This window comes from Petaurus breviceps, unplaced genomic scaffold (assembly GCF_028583685.1).
Source record: "Petaurus breviceps papuanus isolate PSGF00001 unplaced genomic scaffold, PetGlider_PUasm1.0 38, whole genome shotgun sequence".
Classification (NCBI taxonomy): domain Eukaryota; kingdom Metazoa; phylum Chordata; class Mammalia; order Diprotodontia; family Petauridae; genus Petaurus; species Petaurus breviceps.
In genome coordinates, this window is record NW_027186304.1 from 49064350 (window position 1) to 49085584 (window position 21235).

General features: G+C 35.9%; 1 protein-coding gene across 4 annotated transcripts in view; it reads right to left on the reverse strand.

Annotated features, from left to right (window-relative positions):
• The window catches only part of TRAPPC8 (trafficking protein particle complex subunit 8), a 137966-nt gene that overhangs the window by 106350 nt on the left and 10381 nt on the right, over positions 1-21235 (reverse strand). For 3 of the 4 annotated variants that reach the window (XM_069099864.1, XM_069099861.1, XM_069099863.1), the window contains 2 exons: positions 8272-8466; positions 3290-3373 (listed from right to left, as the gene is read on the reverse strand). In XM_069099864.1, coding sequence (XP_068955965.1) covers positions 3290-3373; positions 8272-8466 — 279 coding nt within the window. The remainder of the gene's footprint in view (positions 1-3289; positions 3374-8271; positions 8467-21235) is intronic. The other variant, XM_069099862.1, reaches the window with a different exon arrangement.

The following is a 21235-nucleotide window of genomic DNA, read 5'->3' on the forward strand; positions in this document are numbered from 1 at the left end:
AAATAATAACTGGCTGTTTAACCTTGAGCAAGTTACTTAACCCCGATTGCTTTAAAAAAAAAAAAAAGGAAGTAAACTAAATGGAAATCATATAGTTTCTATCTAATGATATTAAGAAAACTGTTCCCAGCATAATGAGTAAGATTTGAGAATTTTTCTACCTTGAGATTTGGCTATAGCTTCAAAATAATCTTCAGTGAGATTCCATATTTCTGAAAACCTATAACCAAAGTCCATAGTACAATACTTAACTTACTATTATGCACTATTTTTACTTGTATTGCAAAATGCTTTTTAATCTACTTTAAAGGATTTCTACAAACTGGCTCCAATCTATCTTTCTCATTTTAATACTGAAACTTTAGGATACTTGTTCAACAGTTAAGATATGAAAAGATGTAATAAGTATCCTAAAGTCAACTAGGCCTAAAGTATCTTCCTTTTTCCTTCAAGATTCAAAAATAAGTGTAATGGTAAGGGACTTTGAAGATTTTCCCTGCCCCTTAATGGGCCTCACTTGAAGCCCAACAAGAGAAGCTTGCTTAGGGAAGGCTTGTTTTTTGTTTTTTGTTTTTTGTTTTTTTCAGGAAGCCCCACACCTTTTGCTATTCTGTAATTAGGCAGTGGGTCATGAAGGCTGTAATACCCCCTTACCCTGAAAAAGGGTGTATATGTATTGTTTTGGGGCTCACTTACAGGAAGTTGTGTGATTTGGCCACATGAGACTCTGGGCAGCCATTGAGCTCCCCAGCTTTGAAAACCCAGATGTTGGTGCTTCTCTCTCTGGTAACTAACACTGTATGTATGTAACGGTCAGACAGCTAGAAGTCCTGCCAGTTGGTTTGCTGAACTGTGTTATTTTTTCTATCTGTATTTTTTGTCTGCTTGTAATTTGTTTGTATTTTCTGAAGTTCAGGGTGCTGACTTTTTCCCCTGAACTAAATGAATGATATATATGTTTGATTAAAGTAAGAATAACCCCTATTGAGTTGCTTGCTAGCAACCATCCTGAATATGCTAGGGGACGTGCTTTTGCAACAAAGCATCTTTGAACAAACCTCTCAACCTCTTTGGTCTCATCTGTTTAAAAGGCAGGGGTGGGGAGCAGTGGGGGGATGGAGGGACTGGAGGTTGGACTTGAGCAAAATTCCCGGCCAAATCTAAGATGGTTTATGTTGGAATCACAGGTGATACTGTTTTGGGGGTACAGCTATATATACGAGTAAGGAAATACTGTTAAGAGATAAAATGGGATACTGTACACAAAATGCTCTATTATGCAATTAACTGTGAACAACTATTATTACTTATATCACCTAAAAAACTGCACTAGGTATTACAAACTACAATTGCAAAACATTACACATAATAACTACACTAGAACAATAATAGAATATTTGAAAGTGAAGGATATACAATGGTAGTGACCAAATTGGTTCCAAAGAAGAGATATAAGAAGTCAATTTCTCTTTTCTTTGTGGAGGGGGAGAGAAAAGAATAATTATGGACATGAAACACTACAGATATCAAGTCTTTACCCATGTGTTGGTTAGTTTTACTGAACTACTTATTTTTCTGTTATAAAGGATGGCTCTCTGGGATGGGTAGGGATACACTGTTAAAATGCAGGTGATGCAAAAAACAGTTATCAATAAAAGTTTGTGTGAGAGAGAGAGAGAAAGAGACAAAGAGAGACAGTCTCTTTTTGTTTGCAGAGGTAGGGAATTTGGGGTGTACAACACTACAGATGTCAAGTGTTCTCAATGTGTTAGTTTTGCTAAATTTTTTAAATTCTTCCATATAAAGGTTGATTGAAGTGGGATGTGAAGTGGGACTAAAGTTGGTGGAGGGATATATTGGGAAATGTAGGTGATATAAAAACAACAGATTTAATTTTACTTAAACTTAGGAAAAACTAGAGTTGCCTGATTATTAAATATACTTTTTAAAAAACCAACAACATGAAATCAATTTCTAAATCAAGGCTTCTTAACCAGAGGTCTGTAAACTCTAAAAAAAAAAAACTTTTATAACTGTATTTCAATATTATTTGTTTCTTTTGTAATTCTATGTATTTTATGCATTTTAAAACATTATTCTGAAGAGTCCATAGGCTTCACCTGACTGCCTGAAGGGGTTCATGACACAAGGTTAAAGAAAATCTGTTCTAAATCAACCAGCAAGTTATCTATTAATTATGTATGTGTTTAGCATTATATATACATTGACTAGTACACTATATAAAGCAGTAATAAAATTGCAAAGAGTACAAAACATATAACTTCAGTTGTTGCCAAAAGTTACATTTCATTCAAAAGTTACAAGATATTTAGTAACTACGTGTGGTTAACAAAAGCAATGAACTAACAAGTATCTAGAAATTTCAAATAAGAAGTTAATCCTGTGGGGGTGGCCAGGTAAGAGTGAGTAAGAGCACCGGCTCCAGTGTCAGGATGACTTGGGGATTGAATCCCAGGCTCAGACACTCAGCACCACATCAAGAAACACCTGGCCGTGTAACCTTGAGCAAGTTACTTAACCCCAACTGCTTAGGGGCAGCCAGGTGGCTCTTCCGAGTAAGAGCACCTGCTCCAGTGTTGGGATGACCTGGAGTTCAAATCTGGGCTCAGATACTTAGCACCACACCCAGAAATAACTGACTGTATAACCTTGAGCAAGTTACTTAACCCCAATTGCTTTAAAAAAAAAAAAAAGTTAATCCTGTAGTTTCCTATAGACAACACTTTAAAGAAAGCTTTCAAAATAAATTAGTTTTGTTAATCATGGTCTTTTGTCCTTAAAAACCTACATTTAGGAACACGACAGTAATTTAATAAACCATATTAGACTTTCCTCCCCTAAAATACTATATATCATCAGAAACTCTTTTTAGTCTAAATATAATATTGTGACATTTATACCAGTGTAATCAATAACATGGAAGACAATAAAAATATTTTTTAAACTAAATTATACATTTAGAAACAAAAAACATGGTCATTTTGTTCCTCTACTGTTCAGAATAAAGTGAAACTCAAATTATTCTACTAAAGGGCAATGTCTATAATTTGTAAAATCAATGTTCTAATTAAAGACCAAAGAATAAAGTTAAAAGGAAAGAAGCCAACAGCCATCCAAATGCTACATATTTTTGGATATACTGTAAAGGTATATCAAGTAAGGGAGATGGTTAAATAGAAGTAGTAGAATAAGCAAAGGTTGATGGAGTACACCAACAAGAAGAAGACTAAGGGCAATATGGAAAACTCAAATCCACCACAAGAAATACCTGAATATAACGTGGATTCTTTCAGTCCCATCAGTGTGTCTTTCCAATTATTGTACCAAGGAACACTAGCTTTAATTGGTCGATCTGATAGAAAAAATATGGCATTGTTAAACTAAGCCAATTTGCATGAACATACACCAATTATTTCCTTTTAATGAGTGGCGTAAGTGGGGAAAGGAGTTCAAGGGTATACATGTGTCCAACTAATCAGTGGAAGAAGACAAAAATTTGTTTGTTTGTTTGCTTTTTGGAGGGCAATTGGGGTTCATGACTTGCCCAAGGTCACATGGCTAGTTTTTGTGTTAAGTGTCTGAGGCCAGATTTGAACTCTGGTCATCCTGACTCCAGGGCCGGTGCTCTATTCACTGCACCACCTAGCTGCCCCAAAAATGTCTTGTTAATTCACAACATTTTTATTAAATATTTTAGTCCTGGTAAAAATGCATAACAAATTCCACAATACTCTGTGTCCAATAATTCTCCTAAAAAGATGAAAGATTCACAGTTTGAAGAACTCAAAAGTGAAATAAATCAGATCACCAGTGAAAAGTACTGTGAGACTTGTAAAACACGGAATATTACAAAATAGACCTTATTTCTTTCCTTTCACTAGGACTTAGATTTTTATTTATTGTTTTGTTGAAATGCTTGGGAGTTTGGATAAGTTCTCAGGATAAAGCACTCAGGTACAGCTTACCTCCTTTCTCTTCCTATATATGAACAGCACCATATCAAATTATCTCATTATCGAAAAGTACTGTTACAAGGTCAGAGTTAGAGAAAAAACCCATTATACCATTTTATTTGCTATAATTAGACTACAAAACTAATTATAACTAGCTCAGTAACACTGCTTCCATAGGTTAACAACCACTTCATTCATTCAAAAGAATGAACAGCTTTGTTGTAAAGAATTCCTTGTAACAGAACTGGCTGCAAATGTATTTCGCCAGTAGCTTGAAAAGAGTTTTTTGTTTGTTTGTTTTAAACCCTTATTAAAAAAAAAAAAAGATACTATTTTCTACGTATTTTTTTTCTGTTGAACAAAAAGTTTTAGGCCTTCTTGGTAGTCGGGCTGAAAATTCTTTTTAAAAAACTCTATGAAAAGAATTAAACGTTTACTCTTTAGATATCTACAAACAAAACCTAAAATCAAGGTCAGATATCTGCTTATACCCATTACTAAACATTTAATTGCCTTTCAGATCAGAAAAAGCATTAAAGTAACTTATCTGATCTACCAAAATTCAGTCCAGGTAATTTATTTTTCAAATCCTTAATATTCTTCAACTCTAAAGCAACATTTCCTTTAGACCTTAATGAAATGACTTTGCTTTTTCAAAGACTATCCTTGCTTTCACCATAATAGTAATATTGAAACAATCCACCATTTTCCCCCAGAGTATATCTCCACAAACAAAAGCAGTCAGCAGCCATTTTCTCCTCAAACCTCACTCAGCAGATACTTAGTGTCAAGTAGTGCAGAAAATATTCAAGTTATAACTCATTAGGCCCAGGTCTAGGTTGAGCACACCTATACCCCATAACTGAGAAATATGACTTGATATAAAAACCATAGGCAACAAAAGCAATTCTAATCTGATACTTCTGTAGAGTACATGGATAGGATATCAATATGTCCTGTATCTCCATAATTAACAAACTCTTTACATGACACTACCCATTATACAACTTTGCTAATTTCCAGACTTGCTACTGTCTCCCTCATCTCACCTTCAACTTTCTATAAATTAGAAACAGATCTAATGATTTTACTGTAATCCATCTCTATTAAAATTAGCCACTTTTTAAAACATTGCATAATGCTCTTCTAGTTGGCAACAAACTGGAATATATACATGAGTCTGATACACAGAAGTCTCCTAAAAATGAAATTTTTTCCTTAAAAAAAGTGTTCAACCCTAAAAAAAATTCATAGTGCTGAGGTTAGCCGAAAGAACTAAAATCCAATATTCTAGCCTAGAACTCTCCAATTCTCAACTGTGTTCAGCCAGTAGATCTTGAAGATTCTGCCAAGTCACCAAAGGAGGTATTAGTTAATGTCATGTGACCCTTCCTAGGATTCCTGCAGCAAGGATGTGGAAACTGTCAGAATCTCCCTCCAAAGTAAATGGACATTTCCAATGGAAGTGCAGCCAAACTCAACATGGTTATGGTAGCCACAAAATCCTAATTCTATCCCTTCACCATCCATATATCATAATATTCCAATGTATTTTGGGAAAATGAAAAGTATATTTCCCTCAGGAAAAGGTCAAAACAACAACCATGGGCTAATCAATTACATCTAACTTTTATGAAGCTACTTTTCATTGCAAAAAAAAAAAAAAAAACTAGATGCACAAAAACTCATTATCTAACTGAAAATGTAAGATATATTGGCAACAACTGAAAATTAAAATTCAGCAATTTAAACAAGTCAATTGTAATTAAAATAAATTTCAAACAGTGCCTGGAACACAATATGCACTTAATAAATGTTTGTTAACCAATGTACAGAATAAATAGGGTATAAAGTATGGAATGCAATTCATAAACTAGCTTATTAGCATTTAAAAGCTTTTAGATAATAAATTTAACATAACTAGATTCCAGTCACTTTGATTAATCCAGTCACCTTAACATTATATTTGTATACTAAATATTATGGAAATGCAAATTTTAAAAGATTCTGAAGTTCAGAAGGTTTTTAATTCAACTTTATAATTTAATAATATTAAAAGCTACATTTATTAATCATGGGCATGCAACTATGTATGCTAATGTTGGCAAGTCACAACATAAAACCACTTGAAAAAATACAAATCTAAGGCACAAATACAGAGTGTCCCAAAAATATTAGTGCGCTTTTTTTTTCCCCAAAAAAAATTTTTTAGTAGTTTAAAACTATACTGACACTTTTGGGACATCCTATACCATTATTTAACCCCTCCAAACCTCAGTTTTTTCATCTTTAATGTGAGAGATTTAAATAATAAAAGATTTAATAATGCCTTTTCACCTTTTAAATATTTTTAAAAATTATTAGATTGATACAAATAACATAGTCCTAAAGATATTCTATCAATTAATCATAATTTAAAGTCTATTTTTTTAAAATATCACCCTAGGCAAAATAAAAGATTAGAGAATCAAATAAAAATTTAAGTTCAATTTTATTCTACTTCAAGGTGTTTTCTTCACCTACAAAAAAGCAAATATAGGGGAAAATAAATTATAGTAATATTATCTTATTGATTGACATATTATCAAATACATTTAAACTGGTCTTCAATGAGAAAAATTTTCCTTTATTTCACCACATTTAAGATACCTAATGTTATGTAATTATAGAAAATCCTTAAATTCATTGCTTTGTGTGATCACAGAAATAATTTGACTCATAATCATGCTACAAAGATTAGACTACAAATTACAGTGGTATAAAAAAAGATTGTTTCCACTAAGTTGCTGAAATACCCAAATCACATGATATATTTTCCATCTTCTTAAATTCATCCAATATTACGGACAATTAGTTAAGTCTTTTTATGTTTTTAAATTAATAAAATACTACTTATTTATTTTACTCATATTACAATTAATTTCATTTATCAACCTATTTTAAAGTATTTAACCACCCAAATCATATTCAAACATATTAAAAGTTACTACCAGATCCTTGCTTTTATATTTTATAACATTTTCTTCCCTATTTAATAATATACAATAATTAATTTGAAGACAAAGTAAAATCACTATTTCACATATATATTTATGTACGTATATATGTGTGCGTGTGTGTATACACTTTTAACTCACTGGAATCATGCATCTTCATCTTTATCCAGGTTTTCTCCCTGATATATTGAGTTCCATTCGCCAACCAAGACCATATTCTAGAGCAGTGGTGTCAAATTCAAACAGAAAAAGAGGCCAAGAAACCATTAATATGGTTCAGGCCCCACTCAGCAGAGTTGCAAGTGTAATGCTCCCCGTTAGACATCTCTGCTCTGGAGTAAGTTAGGCCAATTACTAAACTTTAAGCTCCATCTTCATCCGGGACATTTTTCACTTAGCAGTCTGAAATCAAGTTGTCCCCAACCCCACCCCCAGAATTGTACTCAAATCATCACTACCATAACCTCTGGACATCCCTACTGTTCACCCTCCCAATGCCTACCCAAACCTAAATACCTTTTCCTGGTCATTATTCCCCTATATGTGTCTCCCAGGGTTTAGCACAATGCTTGGCATTCATTCATTAACATGTATGTAGAAACTGTGTGGAATGAAGGGAGGCAGCAAGTTTAGTGAAGTGAATAGAGTGCTAGACTTGGAATAGAAGACCTGAGCTGAATCCTGATTCAGATCCTATGTGATTCTAGGCAAATCACTTAACCTCTCTTATCCTGTTTCCTTAACTGTAAAGTACAGTTAATAATAGCAGGGTAATAATCCTGACAGGGTAATTTTGGAAGTAAATGAGATTATGTAAAGTGCTTTGCAAACCTTAAAACTCTAGACAACTGTTATCTATTATTACACTTGAATACAGACTTTTAGAGTTTGAAAGGGGCCTTGGGTATTCTAATCCAACCACCCTCATTTTACAGATAATAAAAACAAAGTTCTAAACAACAGTGAATTGCCAGACATCATTTGCAAGTCAGTGGCTTGCAAAGCTTTGAATGAGAACCAGCTCTTTTGCCACTGCCCCTTTTCCCCCAATATAGATGCTAATTTACTATACTACCTTTAACAAGAAAAATATTGGATCTAAAAATCTGGATAAGCCAGTTCTAAAAAATATATACTAATAAACGGTTAGTAACTGAGAGATAATATTTTTCCAAACATCAATTGATGTCTTTAATAACATTAATTAACAATGAATTCTAAAGCATTGAATATTTTTAAGTGAACTAACTTAAGGTTGTTTTGTGCTTTTTAAAAATGATATAATAAATCTTGTTACTTACCGCTGATGTTGAGATCATAATCTCCAGCTGTAATCACATTAGCTACTAATCCTTCTGCAGGTTGGCTGATAGACACCACATCACTCAAATGCTTCCGAATGGCTCCAGGAAGAGGAGGCTGGGTGACAATGTTGCTTACTGATATTTTCAAGTTTTTAATTATGTGAAGCTGATTATTAGGATCTCTCATATGAACTATATAAGAAAAAAACAAAAAATGCTTTAAAAGTGCTGTGCGATGCTTTTATTTAAAATTAAGTTAAAAATAATCTTTCACAAAATAAGGTGCACAAACCTAAAATGTAAAACCTCCAAATAAGATCCTCTTAGAATTCCAAATACTTGCTAGACTAAAAGTTAGCCTGGTAAAAATGGAATCAGTTCAAATATTTTTGTATTTTAACTCTCAGTGTCAGAAGGGGAGGAGGTGCTGTGTTGCTTATTACTTTGTTTTTTAAAGACTGGCTTTCCCTATCTGTCCCAGGCTGAAAGTAAAGGGGCCACTCACGGCCCCATCACACCTGGGCAAAACTGTTTTAGTACAGGGCTAGTGTGCCCCTCCTTAGGCAATTTGGTGCAATCAATCCTAACCCAGGGTTTCACCATAATAATGCTGAACAGTATGGCTAGATAGCCAACTAGTATACTGAAGCTCATAATTCCTGAGTTCAAGAGATCCAGGAGGTTCAATCACCCTGGTAAATTGAATTATAGGAGTGTGCCAGAAAGTATTTTAAATTTACAAACAAAAATAAAGGATCTGTAGATTAGCTAGGGAACTGGGTGTGAGAATTCATTTCCGTAAAACATCATAACGCACTTGGTATAAAAATCCTATTCTGCAGGACCCCAAATTTAAGTGACTTTCATAGAGTTCCACTGCTAGTGGCAGGATTTGCAACCTGCCCATGACCAACTCTATCCACTACATTTCTTTGTATATACATTTTCCAGATTCTCTTAAATTTTTCAAGTGAAGCTGTTGGTCTTGCTATAGGAATTGTGAACTGTAAAAATATTTCACATTTGTGACATTTGGTGATTTGGTGATCATTAAGGGCATACTGTACAAGTGTCCTTTTCTCATCTTTATAAGTTTATTTTTAAGATTTTTTTAAATATTGAGCATTATTTTTTTACTCTCACCTCCCTCCACCTACTGAAAAGAAATATAGAATCCCTGTATCATATGTACATAGTAAAAAAAAAAAAAAAGATCTTCCCTAGTTATATGCTTTGTACTAACACTATAAACTAATCAAAGTTCCTATTAGTGGATAAAACTCATCCTAAAATATTTATTTGACTATAGGACCAAGGGGCATTTTCATCCAATTTATCATTTCCCAGCTTGAAGTAAGAGTTTCAATGGTTCTCTATTACCTTTGGGGGAAAAAAACGAGATTCTCTGGTATTTAAAGTCCTTCACAGTTTGACTGCAACCTTTTCCCAGTACAGAGTATTCATTCCATCTTCTTGTCTTTGCAAAGGCTGTCCCACAGGATCCACCTCACCTCCATTTCCTGGAACCCCAAAGTCCCCTTCAAGGCTCAGCTTAAGGACCACCCTTACTCATCATCCAACATCTACTTTTTCCTCAAAATAACATACATTTTTCATTTGCATAAATATATACAAGTGTTTCTTTCCCCCATTCCCACCTACCAATAGAGAAATAAGGTAATAAAGGACAGAGATGTATCATTTTTTTATAGAAGCTCTCCCTCCATGCAAGATCTAACATAGGCCCTGACAATGAGAAAGCATTTAAATACTTGTCAGAATATCACGTAGGGATATTAAACCCATGTGATGGGCTTATCCATCATATTATTAATGCATAACTGGATAATCAAATGATTTTAGAATAACAGGAAAATTAAAGCAAGGAAGTGTTTAAAATGGTAAAAGTTATTTTAAATTAGACACAGCACAGAACCCTAAACTCTTAGATGGTAGTTTAAATATTATCCAAAAGAATGAGTTCACAAAGACCCTTTCATTAAAAATGATATTTACATTTACCATTACTTGACTTTTTATACTCTTCTTGCATTAAAAAAAGGTTTTAAAATGAATTTTAAATACTATTTATTATTTATATTATAAATATAAACATATATAATATAAATTAATATTTAAATAATATTTTAGACTAGTAAATGAAAATTTCTGTACTAAAACTAAACTTTATATACACAAGAATGTAAGCCTACTTAAGGAAAAAAAGGTATGGCAAATAGAATACATTATTTATCTATGAGCTGTGATTTATTTTCAAAGTCTAAGGTTTGGCAACCCTTAGAGAAAACCTTTTTAGCTATGTATCACTAGGGCAATAAAGAAAAATGAAGTACTGTTAATCATTCCCAGATTTCAGAAAACCTAAAAGTACTAAATGCCACTGTAAGAGTATTTTCCAAATCTAATTATCTACCCTTCCTAAATGTATTCATTCAAAGAATCAAGTCAAAAAATATTTATAACATGTATCTACTATGCAAAGGATAGTGAAGTTGTAGTCATGGGAGAGAAAGACTAAATTAGACACATCTTATCTTACTCATATTCTATTGGGATATTACATATAGAGGTAAATGGACTTACAAAGCTAGAGATAAGGAAAAGCTTCACACCTGAAATAAGCCTTTGAAGCAAGTCAAGGATTATGAAATGCCAAGATGAGGGTATACCTCAGTGGAAAAGGAAACAGCTTGTACAAATAACAAATAAGTAGGAAATGGAATATCAAATTCAGGGAACAGCTAGCAATACAATTTGGCTGGAATAGCACACACCAATGGAAATAATGTCAAATAAAGCTAGAGAGGCCAAAAGGATCATAGATTTAAAAAGTAAAAAGGACTTCAAAGGTCATCTAAACAATGCCATCATTTTCATCCAAGGAAACTGAGCCCTAGGAGTTAAATATGTCCAAGGTCAGAAACCTAGGAAGTGTTAAGAGCCAGAATTCAAACTTAAGTCCTCTGAAACACAATCCAGAACCCTGTACACCAAGCCGCTCTATTATAATAGTCTAGGTGAAATGTAGGATAATACCAATAAGTGGGGAAAAGTGGGAGAAATGTAAGATATTATACCAGGTAAAATCTACATGGCTTGGCAAATAACTGGATTTAATATAGGGGTAAAGGATACCAAAAAGCCAAGAACTATTGTCTGGTCTTTTTGTTTAATGGACCTTTAATTTCAATAGTGTAGGAAACTCCTGAGAGGAAACTCTCTCCAACAATATAGATCCACAACTGGTCTTAATGTACAATTTTAGAGTATTGTCTATGGCACTGAGAAGTTAAGTAATTCGTGTAAGATTGCAGAACTAGTATTTTAGAGGCAGAACCTGAACCTTGGTCCTATGACTCCACTATAGTACAATGCCTGACTTTGGATGATTATAAGGTTATAAAATAAAGCTGAGTTACTAAGAGTAAAGTCATGTGCTCAACAGCAATACAAAAGTTTGAAGGAGCAGATAAGAATGGGGGGATGAAGGGAAAAGGACAGAATGAAGACATTTTTAGTCACAGCTTTGCATCCTCACCCTTTTTAAAAACTCAATTCAGGGGCAGCCAGGTGGCGCAGTGAGTTAAGAGCCGGCCCTGGCGTTGGGAGACCTGGGATCGGTTCCTCAGATACTTGGCACCCACACAAAATAACTGGCTGTGTAACCTTGAGCAAGTTACTTAACCCCAATTGCTTTAAAAAAAAAAACTCAATTCAACAATCATTTTCTAAGCACCTACTATGTTCAAGGTACTGGGAGTACTGGCATATATAAAGACAAAAATGAAAACAGTCTCTACCCTCAGGAGCTAAAATCCAATTGGACTAAAATGACCTCTCATAATTTGGTCTCATCCAGGTCTATATTTTCTCCTACTCTCCCAATGCATATACTGTTCAAGATAGAAACAAGCCAGCCTCTTCATGGTCCCGAAACATACTCACTTACTCCAAGCCATGCTTACTCCAGATTTCCTATCTTTTTACCCATGATGTTTCACATTTTCAAAACTCCCTCAACTCTTCTCTATTTATAAAAACAATATCCATTCTTTATAAGGCCCATATCAAATCCCATATTCTTCACAAGGCCTTTTCTGACTCTTGAAGTCCTTGTTTTTTTCTTCCTTCTCAGATAATCTAATAATTAATAATAGTAACAACTAACAATTATGTAGTACATCAAGATTTACAAAGTACTCTCCTCCCAAGAACACTTTTGAGATAGGGATAACACTTGCACATGGAGACCTGAAGCTCAGAAAGACTAACTGATTTACAATGGTTATCCAGGGGTGGGGAACCATCAGTCTCAATGCACTGTGGTCTTCTAGGTACTTGGGTGTGGCCTTTCAACTGAGTCCAAGTTTTACAGTTTAGAGGGATTTGTTCTGTGAAGTTTAGATTAAGTCAAAGGACCGCACTTGAGGACCTACAGGGCCACATGTGGCCTCGAGGTCACAGGTTCCCTATTCCTGGCTATGTAATCATTAAATGTCAAAGCCATTGCCTTAGCTTTAATTCCTATCTCCTAATTCCTATCCTATACTAATCCAAAGCAGCTGGTGAGTTTTGATTATATTAGGATTCGGAGCTAGAAGGAACTTTAAAAACCATATTGTTTCTACAGGTAAAGAAATTGAGGCCTAAACATTTACACAGTCACACAGGTAATTAGTAAAGCTAGTATTCAAACTCATGTCCCTTGACTTCAAATCCCATGTTCTTTTCATTATACCGCACTGAATGACCTCCGATATACAGTCTTGTCTAATTAAAGAGACTAATCTATAAAATAATGTATAAAAGTATCCATAGATAAACTCAAGGTAATAAACTGCTGAAACAAATTATAACAAGTCACAGGATAATAGATTTGGCATTAGAAGGAATCTTAACGGTTTTCTATTCAACCCCCTCGCTTAACACATTTATATAGCACATTAAAGCTTGCACTTCACTTTACATATATCATCCCATTTGATCCTTAAAACATCCCTTTATTAAGCACCTAGCATATGCCATTACTGGGCTGAGCACTGGGGACATGAAGAAAAACAAAAGACAGTCCCTACCAGAAGAAGCTCACAATTTCATGGAGAAATAACACGTTAACAGGACAACCTGGAGAGAATAGAGAGAAAGCCCTAGAACTACGAGAGATCAGAAAAGGTTTCCTGTGAAAGTAAGATTCTATTTAGCTGCAAGTCAGGGAAGTCAGAAGCTGAGAGAATTCCAGACATAGGGGTATTATTGCAGTGAAAATGCTTGGAGTTGTGGGATAGATTATCTTGGAGGTCAGAGTCACTGGATCATAGAATACAGTATGTGACAGAGCAGGTGTAAAAAGACTGGAAAGCTGGGAGGGGCCAAGTAATGAAGGCCTATGAACTCCAAAATGATTTTATGTTTGATTCTGAAGGCTACAGAGAACCAATGGAGTTTGTTAAATGGAGGAGAAAGAGGGGAGGTGCATGATATGCTTGTACCTGCACTTCAGGAAAATCAATTTGACAGCTAAGTGAAGGATGGACTGAAGTGAGGCAGGGAGACCAACCAGCAGGCAGTGGACCAAGCAAGAGGGGGTGCCTCCACCAGGACAGTGGCAATATCAGCAGTGAAGAAGGCATATCTGAGTGAGGTCAGAAAGGTAAAATCAAGAGATTGGATTGGAGGGAGAGGGGGAGGAGGATGAGAGAGCCTGAGGAGTCCAGGATGACAACTAAGTTGTAAGCCTGGGTGACTGGGAGGATGGCAGTAGCCTTGACAGTAACAAGGAAGTTAGGGAGGATTTGGGGGAAAAGATGAGCTGAGTTTAAGATGTCAATGGGGCATCTAGTTCAAGATGCAAGTTCAAATGCAAGTTAGGTTTGAAAAGAAGTTAAAGCTGGATAAGTAGTTCTGAGAATCATCATCAGCAAAGCAACGATAACTGAATCCATGGGACCTGATAAGGTCAATAAGTGAAATCAAGAGATGATAACCCAGGACAGATCCCTGGTGACAGCCAGTTAGTTGGTGTAACCTGGATTAAAATCCAGCAAAGGAGACCGAAAAGGACAGGTAGAACTATTTGAGAGTAAGGTAGAGAAGGCTGATGACTGAGAAAAGGTCATTGGTAATTAAGATTTGACAATTAAAAGGTCACTATGGAGAGAACAGGTTCAGTTGAAAGGTAAGACTGGAAGCCAGATTGTAGAGTTGAGGAGTGAAAGAGGAAAAAGTGCAAGCACCTATTATAGATAGCCTTTTCAAGGAATTTAGTTACAAAAGGAGAGAGAAAGATATTAATAAGGGCAGCTAGCTGGCACAGTGGACACAGTATTGAGCCTGCAGGCAGGAGGCCCTGCCTGAGCTCAATTCCAGCCTCAGACACTTAGTAGGTGTGTGACCCTGGGAAAATCATTTAACCTTGTTTGCCTTAGTTTTTTCATCTATAAAAATAAGCTGGAGAAGGAAATGGCAAACCACTGCAGTAAGTATCTTTACCAAGAAAACCCCAAACGAAGAGTCAGATATGACTCAAAATGGCTGAACAACATATAGGTTGCTAGCTAGTAGTGATGGATGGATCAAGTTAGGAGTTTTTGAGAAATGGGAAGTCATAGGCATGTTTACAAGCAGTGGGGAAGCATTCAGAAGATGGGGAGAGATTAATATTATTAGTGAAAAGAGTGGAGATAAAAAAAAGGGTAGATCTGCTGCAGAAGACAGGATGGACAATGGAACAAGTTCATCTGTGCACATTAAGGAGTTTGACCTGGGAAGAAGAGTCACCTTTTCAGGTGAGACAGGAGTGAAAGAGATAAAAGCAGAAGGCATCTTAGGTATGTGAGATGAGGTGGAGGGGAGAAAAGGTGGCTCTCAGGGAATGGCCTCAATTCTCTCTGTGAAATAAGAGACAAGATTCTCAGCAGAGAAGGCAAAGCAAGTAAGAGGCAATTGAAGTTTGAGGTAAGATGAGAAGAGCTGAAAAACTGCTAGGGTGAGTGAGAGAGTGAGTTCTTTAGGGAGGTATAAAAGAATTACCTTGGTACCGAAAGCCCAGTTAAGATAATTTAACAAATTTGCAGTGGACCCCATCAGCACAATTTCACAATTTTCTCTAGCTTCATTAAGTAGCATATGAATAGGAGCAAAGGCAGGAGATGTTGGGAGTAATCCAAGGCTGAAGATTGGCAGAGCAAGATCAACATTAGGACAAGGGGTAAAGGACCTGAAAGAAAAGGATAATTTAGAATTGAACTGATTGACCAAAAGGTCAATATGAGGAACAGGGGAGAATACAGTTCATGTAGGGGTGAAAAAGTGAAAAAGGACTGAGAGGTTGAAGAATTAAAGGTCATGGAGGAGAAAGAAAAAGGTCTGAGACTACAAGGAAGGTGAGACAAAAGAACAACAGACTGTGATAAGATAATTAAATTAATTAAAGTTCAAGAATATAGAAGTGGTGCATTCACAGGTGATAAGATCAAAGGTATGATCCTCTGTATATAGCTAAGGTTGGAGTGAAAGGATAAATCATGAGAAATTAGTAAATCAAGAAACTTGTAGCTTAGGACGGTTGAGGTAATATCAGTATGTATACTAAAAACTCTTAATACGATGGCAGGAGTTGGGGAAAAGAGAAAGACTATAAGTCAAGCACTGAACTCAGAGGAAAAAGGAGAAAAAAAGAGCCACCAGAATTTTAATTGGTAGTAGATATGAAATGAATGAACCTTAAAAGATAAGAAGTTACTGAGAGATTACAGTAGAAAGAAAGCTTAGAAGCAGCAATGGAGAGCAAAGAATATACCAACTCCCCTGCCTAAACCAATCAAGGGTAGTAAATGAAAGTACAACCAGTATTGAAAAGGGTGACTGTGTCATCAGGAGGGAGCCAGGTCTCAGGGAGCCAGAAGATGGAAGGAGTGGAAAAGGAAAAGACTGCAGTTAGAAAGCAGGTTTGTGACCTATGGAGTAGGAATTCCAAAAAGTAGAGTAGAGGAGGTGGGTAGCCTAAAAGTACAGAATGGGTGAGAAGAAGAGATTAATGGATGCAAAGTGGGACTGGGTTAATAAGGAGGGGAATAAATGAGGAAGAAATAGAAGATGTGGTATGAATGGAGAGAAGGGTGGGGTAAAGGGGGGATGTATGTGTGTGCTCAGAATCACCTGAATGAGTAGCGCATGACACCTGAGGTGGGTGTCTGTCAAGCATCTAGGAATGAGTTTAGGTAAGTTATCAACAGCCCGAGGGATCTGGTCTCAGGGTGGCATCCTCTCAGGGCATTAGGCAGCTCCAGAAGGGGACTAAGAGAAGAGCTGACAGAATTGCATTTTTCACCTCCTACAGGCAAGCCAGGCTGGGAGACTAGTGGAAAGAACACAATAGGATGACATTTCTCTCCTTCCAGTAAGGCAAACCCAGCCAGGCCAAGCCAAGAGATAGACAGATGGAGGAGAATGATAATTCTCTCATTATTCTGCAGGCAGGAAAAGAAATGGCATGAAAAGGCCAGGAAAGGAGGTGATCAGTGCAAGACAGGATGTCAGTGCAATGGAACAGCATGTCTCCCTCCCTTCCCTGCAGTCAGAAAGCTGAAGCTGAGTGTCATTACATGACTTGACCAGGATTCCCCAGCATTAGAAGCCTGGGGCAAGATTAAAACTCCAGTCCTCTTACTCCAAGTCCAGTGCTCCCTCTACTATGCCTGGGCAGCATGAGGATAAAACGCAGACTGAGATCCAAAAAGCCAAAATGACTTGCACCAGGCCACAGAGTGAAAGAACAGAATCTGAATCCAGGTTCTCTAATTCTAAATCCAGTATTCTTTCCAAAGCCCTTTAAAAGTAGGCAGGCAGGGGGCGGCTAGGTGGCACAGTGAGTAAAGCACCAGCCCGGAGTTCGGTTCTGGCCTCAGATACTTAACACCCACACAAAAAAACTAGCCATGTAACCTTGGGCAAGTTACTTAACCCCAACTGCCCTCCAAAAGGCAAAAAAAAAGTAGGCAGGCAGTGTGAAGTATGGGACTGACACAATTCCAGAATTTAGTAGCTATATGATCTTAGGCAGGACAATTAACATTTCTGGGTCTTGGTTTCATCATCAGTAAAAAGAGTTCTAAGTTCACTTTGAGGTCTCTTTTGGCCCTAAGGTTCTGTGTCACACATAGGGGGGTTGAGTAGGAGGAAGTAGTGAGGTCTAATACAAGTAGATACTTGACTGAAAGTGAGCAGGGGAAAGCTATCTAGAGGTTGTTTCAATTTTTTAAATCGGAAAATAACATGACTACGCAAACACAAAAAGTTGAACAAAGAAAAATCTGCAAATGGCTTGTGACTCAAGTCATATGTTCCTCAAGTTTGGGGAATCATCCTCAGTGTTACTCCTCAAGTTCTAAGTGGCTCTCTCAGGACACAGCTCTCTTCTGAGGCAAGCAGGCTCCCCAAAGGATAGTTCAGTCCAGTTACTTTCTGAAATGGAAACTGTCACTGGACGTTTTTTTTTTTTTTCCCACCTCTCATCATTAAGTCCTTAGTCATCAAAGCCCCAACCAATTCCCTTACATGCACTAAATATACGTGATATATGATCAGATGAGACCTAGACCTATCTGCAGATTCATTTTTATAAATCAGCAAGATCCTAAATTTTTCTATCAATAAATAAGAAAGAATCCTTATCTATCCATTATCTTAGACCTTCGTTCAGTATCAATGTTTCATAAAAGCATCCTCATCTACCTGTTAATCCTAAAGATGAACTCTGGAAACTTGGTAAACTTTGTTCCTCACTGTCTTAACAGCAACAATTAAAGCTAGTCAATAGATCTTTTTGCAACTTCCTTCTCACTGTTGTTATTCTACCTCTCTCCCAAAAATTCACGGGCTAATGAGTAATAAGATTATTATACAAACATTATACAAAATATAAAGCAATGCAGGAGCATCATTCCTCATAGGTCTCTTTTTGCATGTAAGCCAAGAGATATGTAAAGCAGGAGAGCTCTGGCCTGTAAGATTTTATCCTTTACTATATTTACCACATTCTTCAGATTTAATACAGTGCTTTTTGCCATTACTGTCCTTCAGTTTCTACTTTATCTTAATAAATGAAATATAAATAACAAAATTCCTGAAAGGATTTTGGATGAGATTTGTTTTTTAGAGCTGAAAGAAACCTCAAAAAACACCTCAGTCTAACTTCATTTTATGAAGCAGAAACGAGACTCATTTGTACAGTCATACAATTAGTTAATGAATCTGGCTTCTACTCTAGCTGTCTTCCTACCAAACCACCCTCTCATTCAGTGGCACAAATAGTGTATCTCATGACTAGAAGCAGAATCTCACCAATTTCAAACATAAGGCTTCCTCACATTAGGGAATTCATAAGACAAGTTAATTGGTTATATTATGGGCTACTTTTAAAGCTACTTCTCAGAATAAAGTTGTTTCCAGGGTGTACATAGCTAAAGAATTTAAAAAACTACTCGATGTCTTCAGACTCGTTTTTAAGACATTCTGACACTTCCTAGTGGTATGACTGTAAGCAAACCACTTAAACATTTTTAAAATGAACTTTTATTTATTTTTGTAACATTTTAAGTTCTGAACTTATTCACTCCTTTCCCACCCCAAACTAGAAAAGGCCAGCATTTGACAAAGATACATGTGTATGTAAAACCATACAATGCATACTTCTATTTATCAGTTCTTTCTCTGGAGGTAGATAGCATTTTCCTTTATAGGTTATCTGCAGTTGATTTGAATATGTATAATGCTCAGAATAGCTTAGTTGTTCACAGTTATTCTTCAAACAATATTACTGTTACTGTATATCACATTCTCTTGGTTCTGCTCATTTCACTCTTTATTACTTCATGCAAGTCTTTCTAAAAATTAATCGGCTCATCATTTCTTAAAGTACATTAGTAGTTCATCATAATCATATACCATAATTTATTAAGTCATTCCCCAACTGATAGGCATCCTATCAATTTCCAGTTCTTTGCCACCACAAAGGGAGCTACTATAAATATTTTAGGACATATAGGTTCTTCTCCTTTTTCCTTGATCACCTTGGGAAACAGATGTAATAGTGGTATTGCTGGGCCAAAGGGTATATATGTACAGTTTTATAACTTTGGGGGCATAATTCCAGATTGCTCTCCAAAATGGTCTGATGAGTTCACAGTTCTATCAACAGTCTATGAGTGTCTCAATTTTTTCACATTCCCTCCAACATTTGTCATTTTCTCTATCATTTTAGCCAATTTGATAAGGGTGAGATGATATCTCAAAGTAGTTTTAATCTGCATTTCTCTAATCAAAAATGATCTGGAGCATTTTTTCATATGACTACATATAGCTCTGATTTCTTCATCGAAAAACTCCAGTTCATATCTTTTGACCATTTATCAATTGGGAAATGACTCATATTCTTATAAACTTGACAAATTTCTCTGTATATTTGAGATGGGACATATATCCAAGAAACTGTCTATAAATTTTTTTACTCAGGTTTCTGCTTTCCTTCTAATCTTGGCTACAATGGTTTTATTTGTACAAATTTTTTTTAATTTAATCAAATCAAAATTATCTATTTTCTATCTCAATGTTATCTCTTCTTTATTTATAAATTCTCCTCCTATCCATAAGTCTGATAGATAATACATTCCATGTTCTTCTAATTTACTTGTGTTATCTCCCTTTACATTTAGGTCATATATCCATCCATTCTGACCTTATCTTGGTAAATGGTGTATATATTGGCCTCTACCTATCATCGGCCAGTTGCTTTCCAGTTTTCCCAAAAATTTTTACCAAATAGTGAATTCTTAACCCAAAAGCTTAAATCTTGCTCTCTCCTTAAAGTTTCCAATTCTCCATCATGCCTTCATTCATCACTTCTCTGAGTATATGCTGTAAAAACGTAAAAGGCCCATTCCTTGAGAGATGGGACTTTTTCCTTTTTGTAGCCCTAGCACATAGTATGTGCCTGATAAATGTTTGGTGAATTGAATCTAAAACACAAAAAAGGGAAGGGAAGACATAAAGGAAAAAAAAAAAACACCCACTTAAGGCACTGTGATATAGTGGGAAAAGCACTGGAATCGAAAGACCTGTGTTTAAATCCCACCTCTGATGTCTTATGACTTGTATACAAGTCACTTAACCACCTTTATAAAACGAGAAACTCGACTAGCTGGACTCTAAGGTTCCTTCCAGCTCTAAATCTATGACCCAATGATAAATACATAGAAGAGATTTAAAGTTTATGAGAAATATGAGAGATGGATTAATCCTAGGAAGACTTCATGGAGAAGCTAGACTTCAACTCGACCTCGGAAGGAAGTAAAAGATTTCAAAAGGCGTAACAGAAAGTTAGAAGAAAGGAGTCCAATCCAGGCATGAAGGCCATGGAGAACTGTGAATGGTTAAGTTTGGTTAAAGCTCAAAGTACATGCATTCATTCAAAACACTAGTGAGCCAAGGATGAAAAAGTTAAGCTCAAGTTTGATTCTGGAGGGCTTTAAATAGTTGTATAGACAAGAGGTACCTACTGCAAGTTTGTTGCACTTTTTATCACATTAAGATATGGATGAAACTTTGTTAAGGGTAGATTAGAGAAGAGACTAAAGGCAGAAAGAACAATTTGGTTTAGTGGAAAGAGGACTAAACTTGGAGTCAGAGGCCTTAGATTTCCAAGTCCTCACTCTGTTACTTGCAGACTGTTCAAACTGTACTCAGTTCATCTCGACGACTGCACCTTTACAGACAAAGAAGAAAATGTCAAAAAAGACTCCAAAGTTTTAATTTTGGGTGACTGAAAAATCAGTAAGTACTCTGAACAGAAAAAAGAATTTAGGGGAGGGGCAGGTGAGGAGAGAAAGAAAGTGATGTAGTGAGGCTTGGGAGTAATGATGTATAAGGTTCCTCCCAGTTCTAT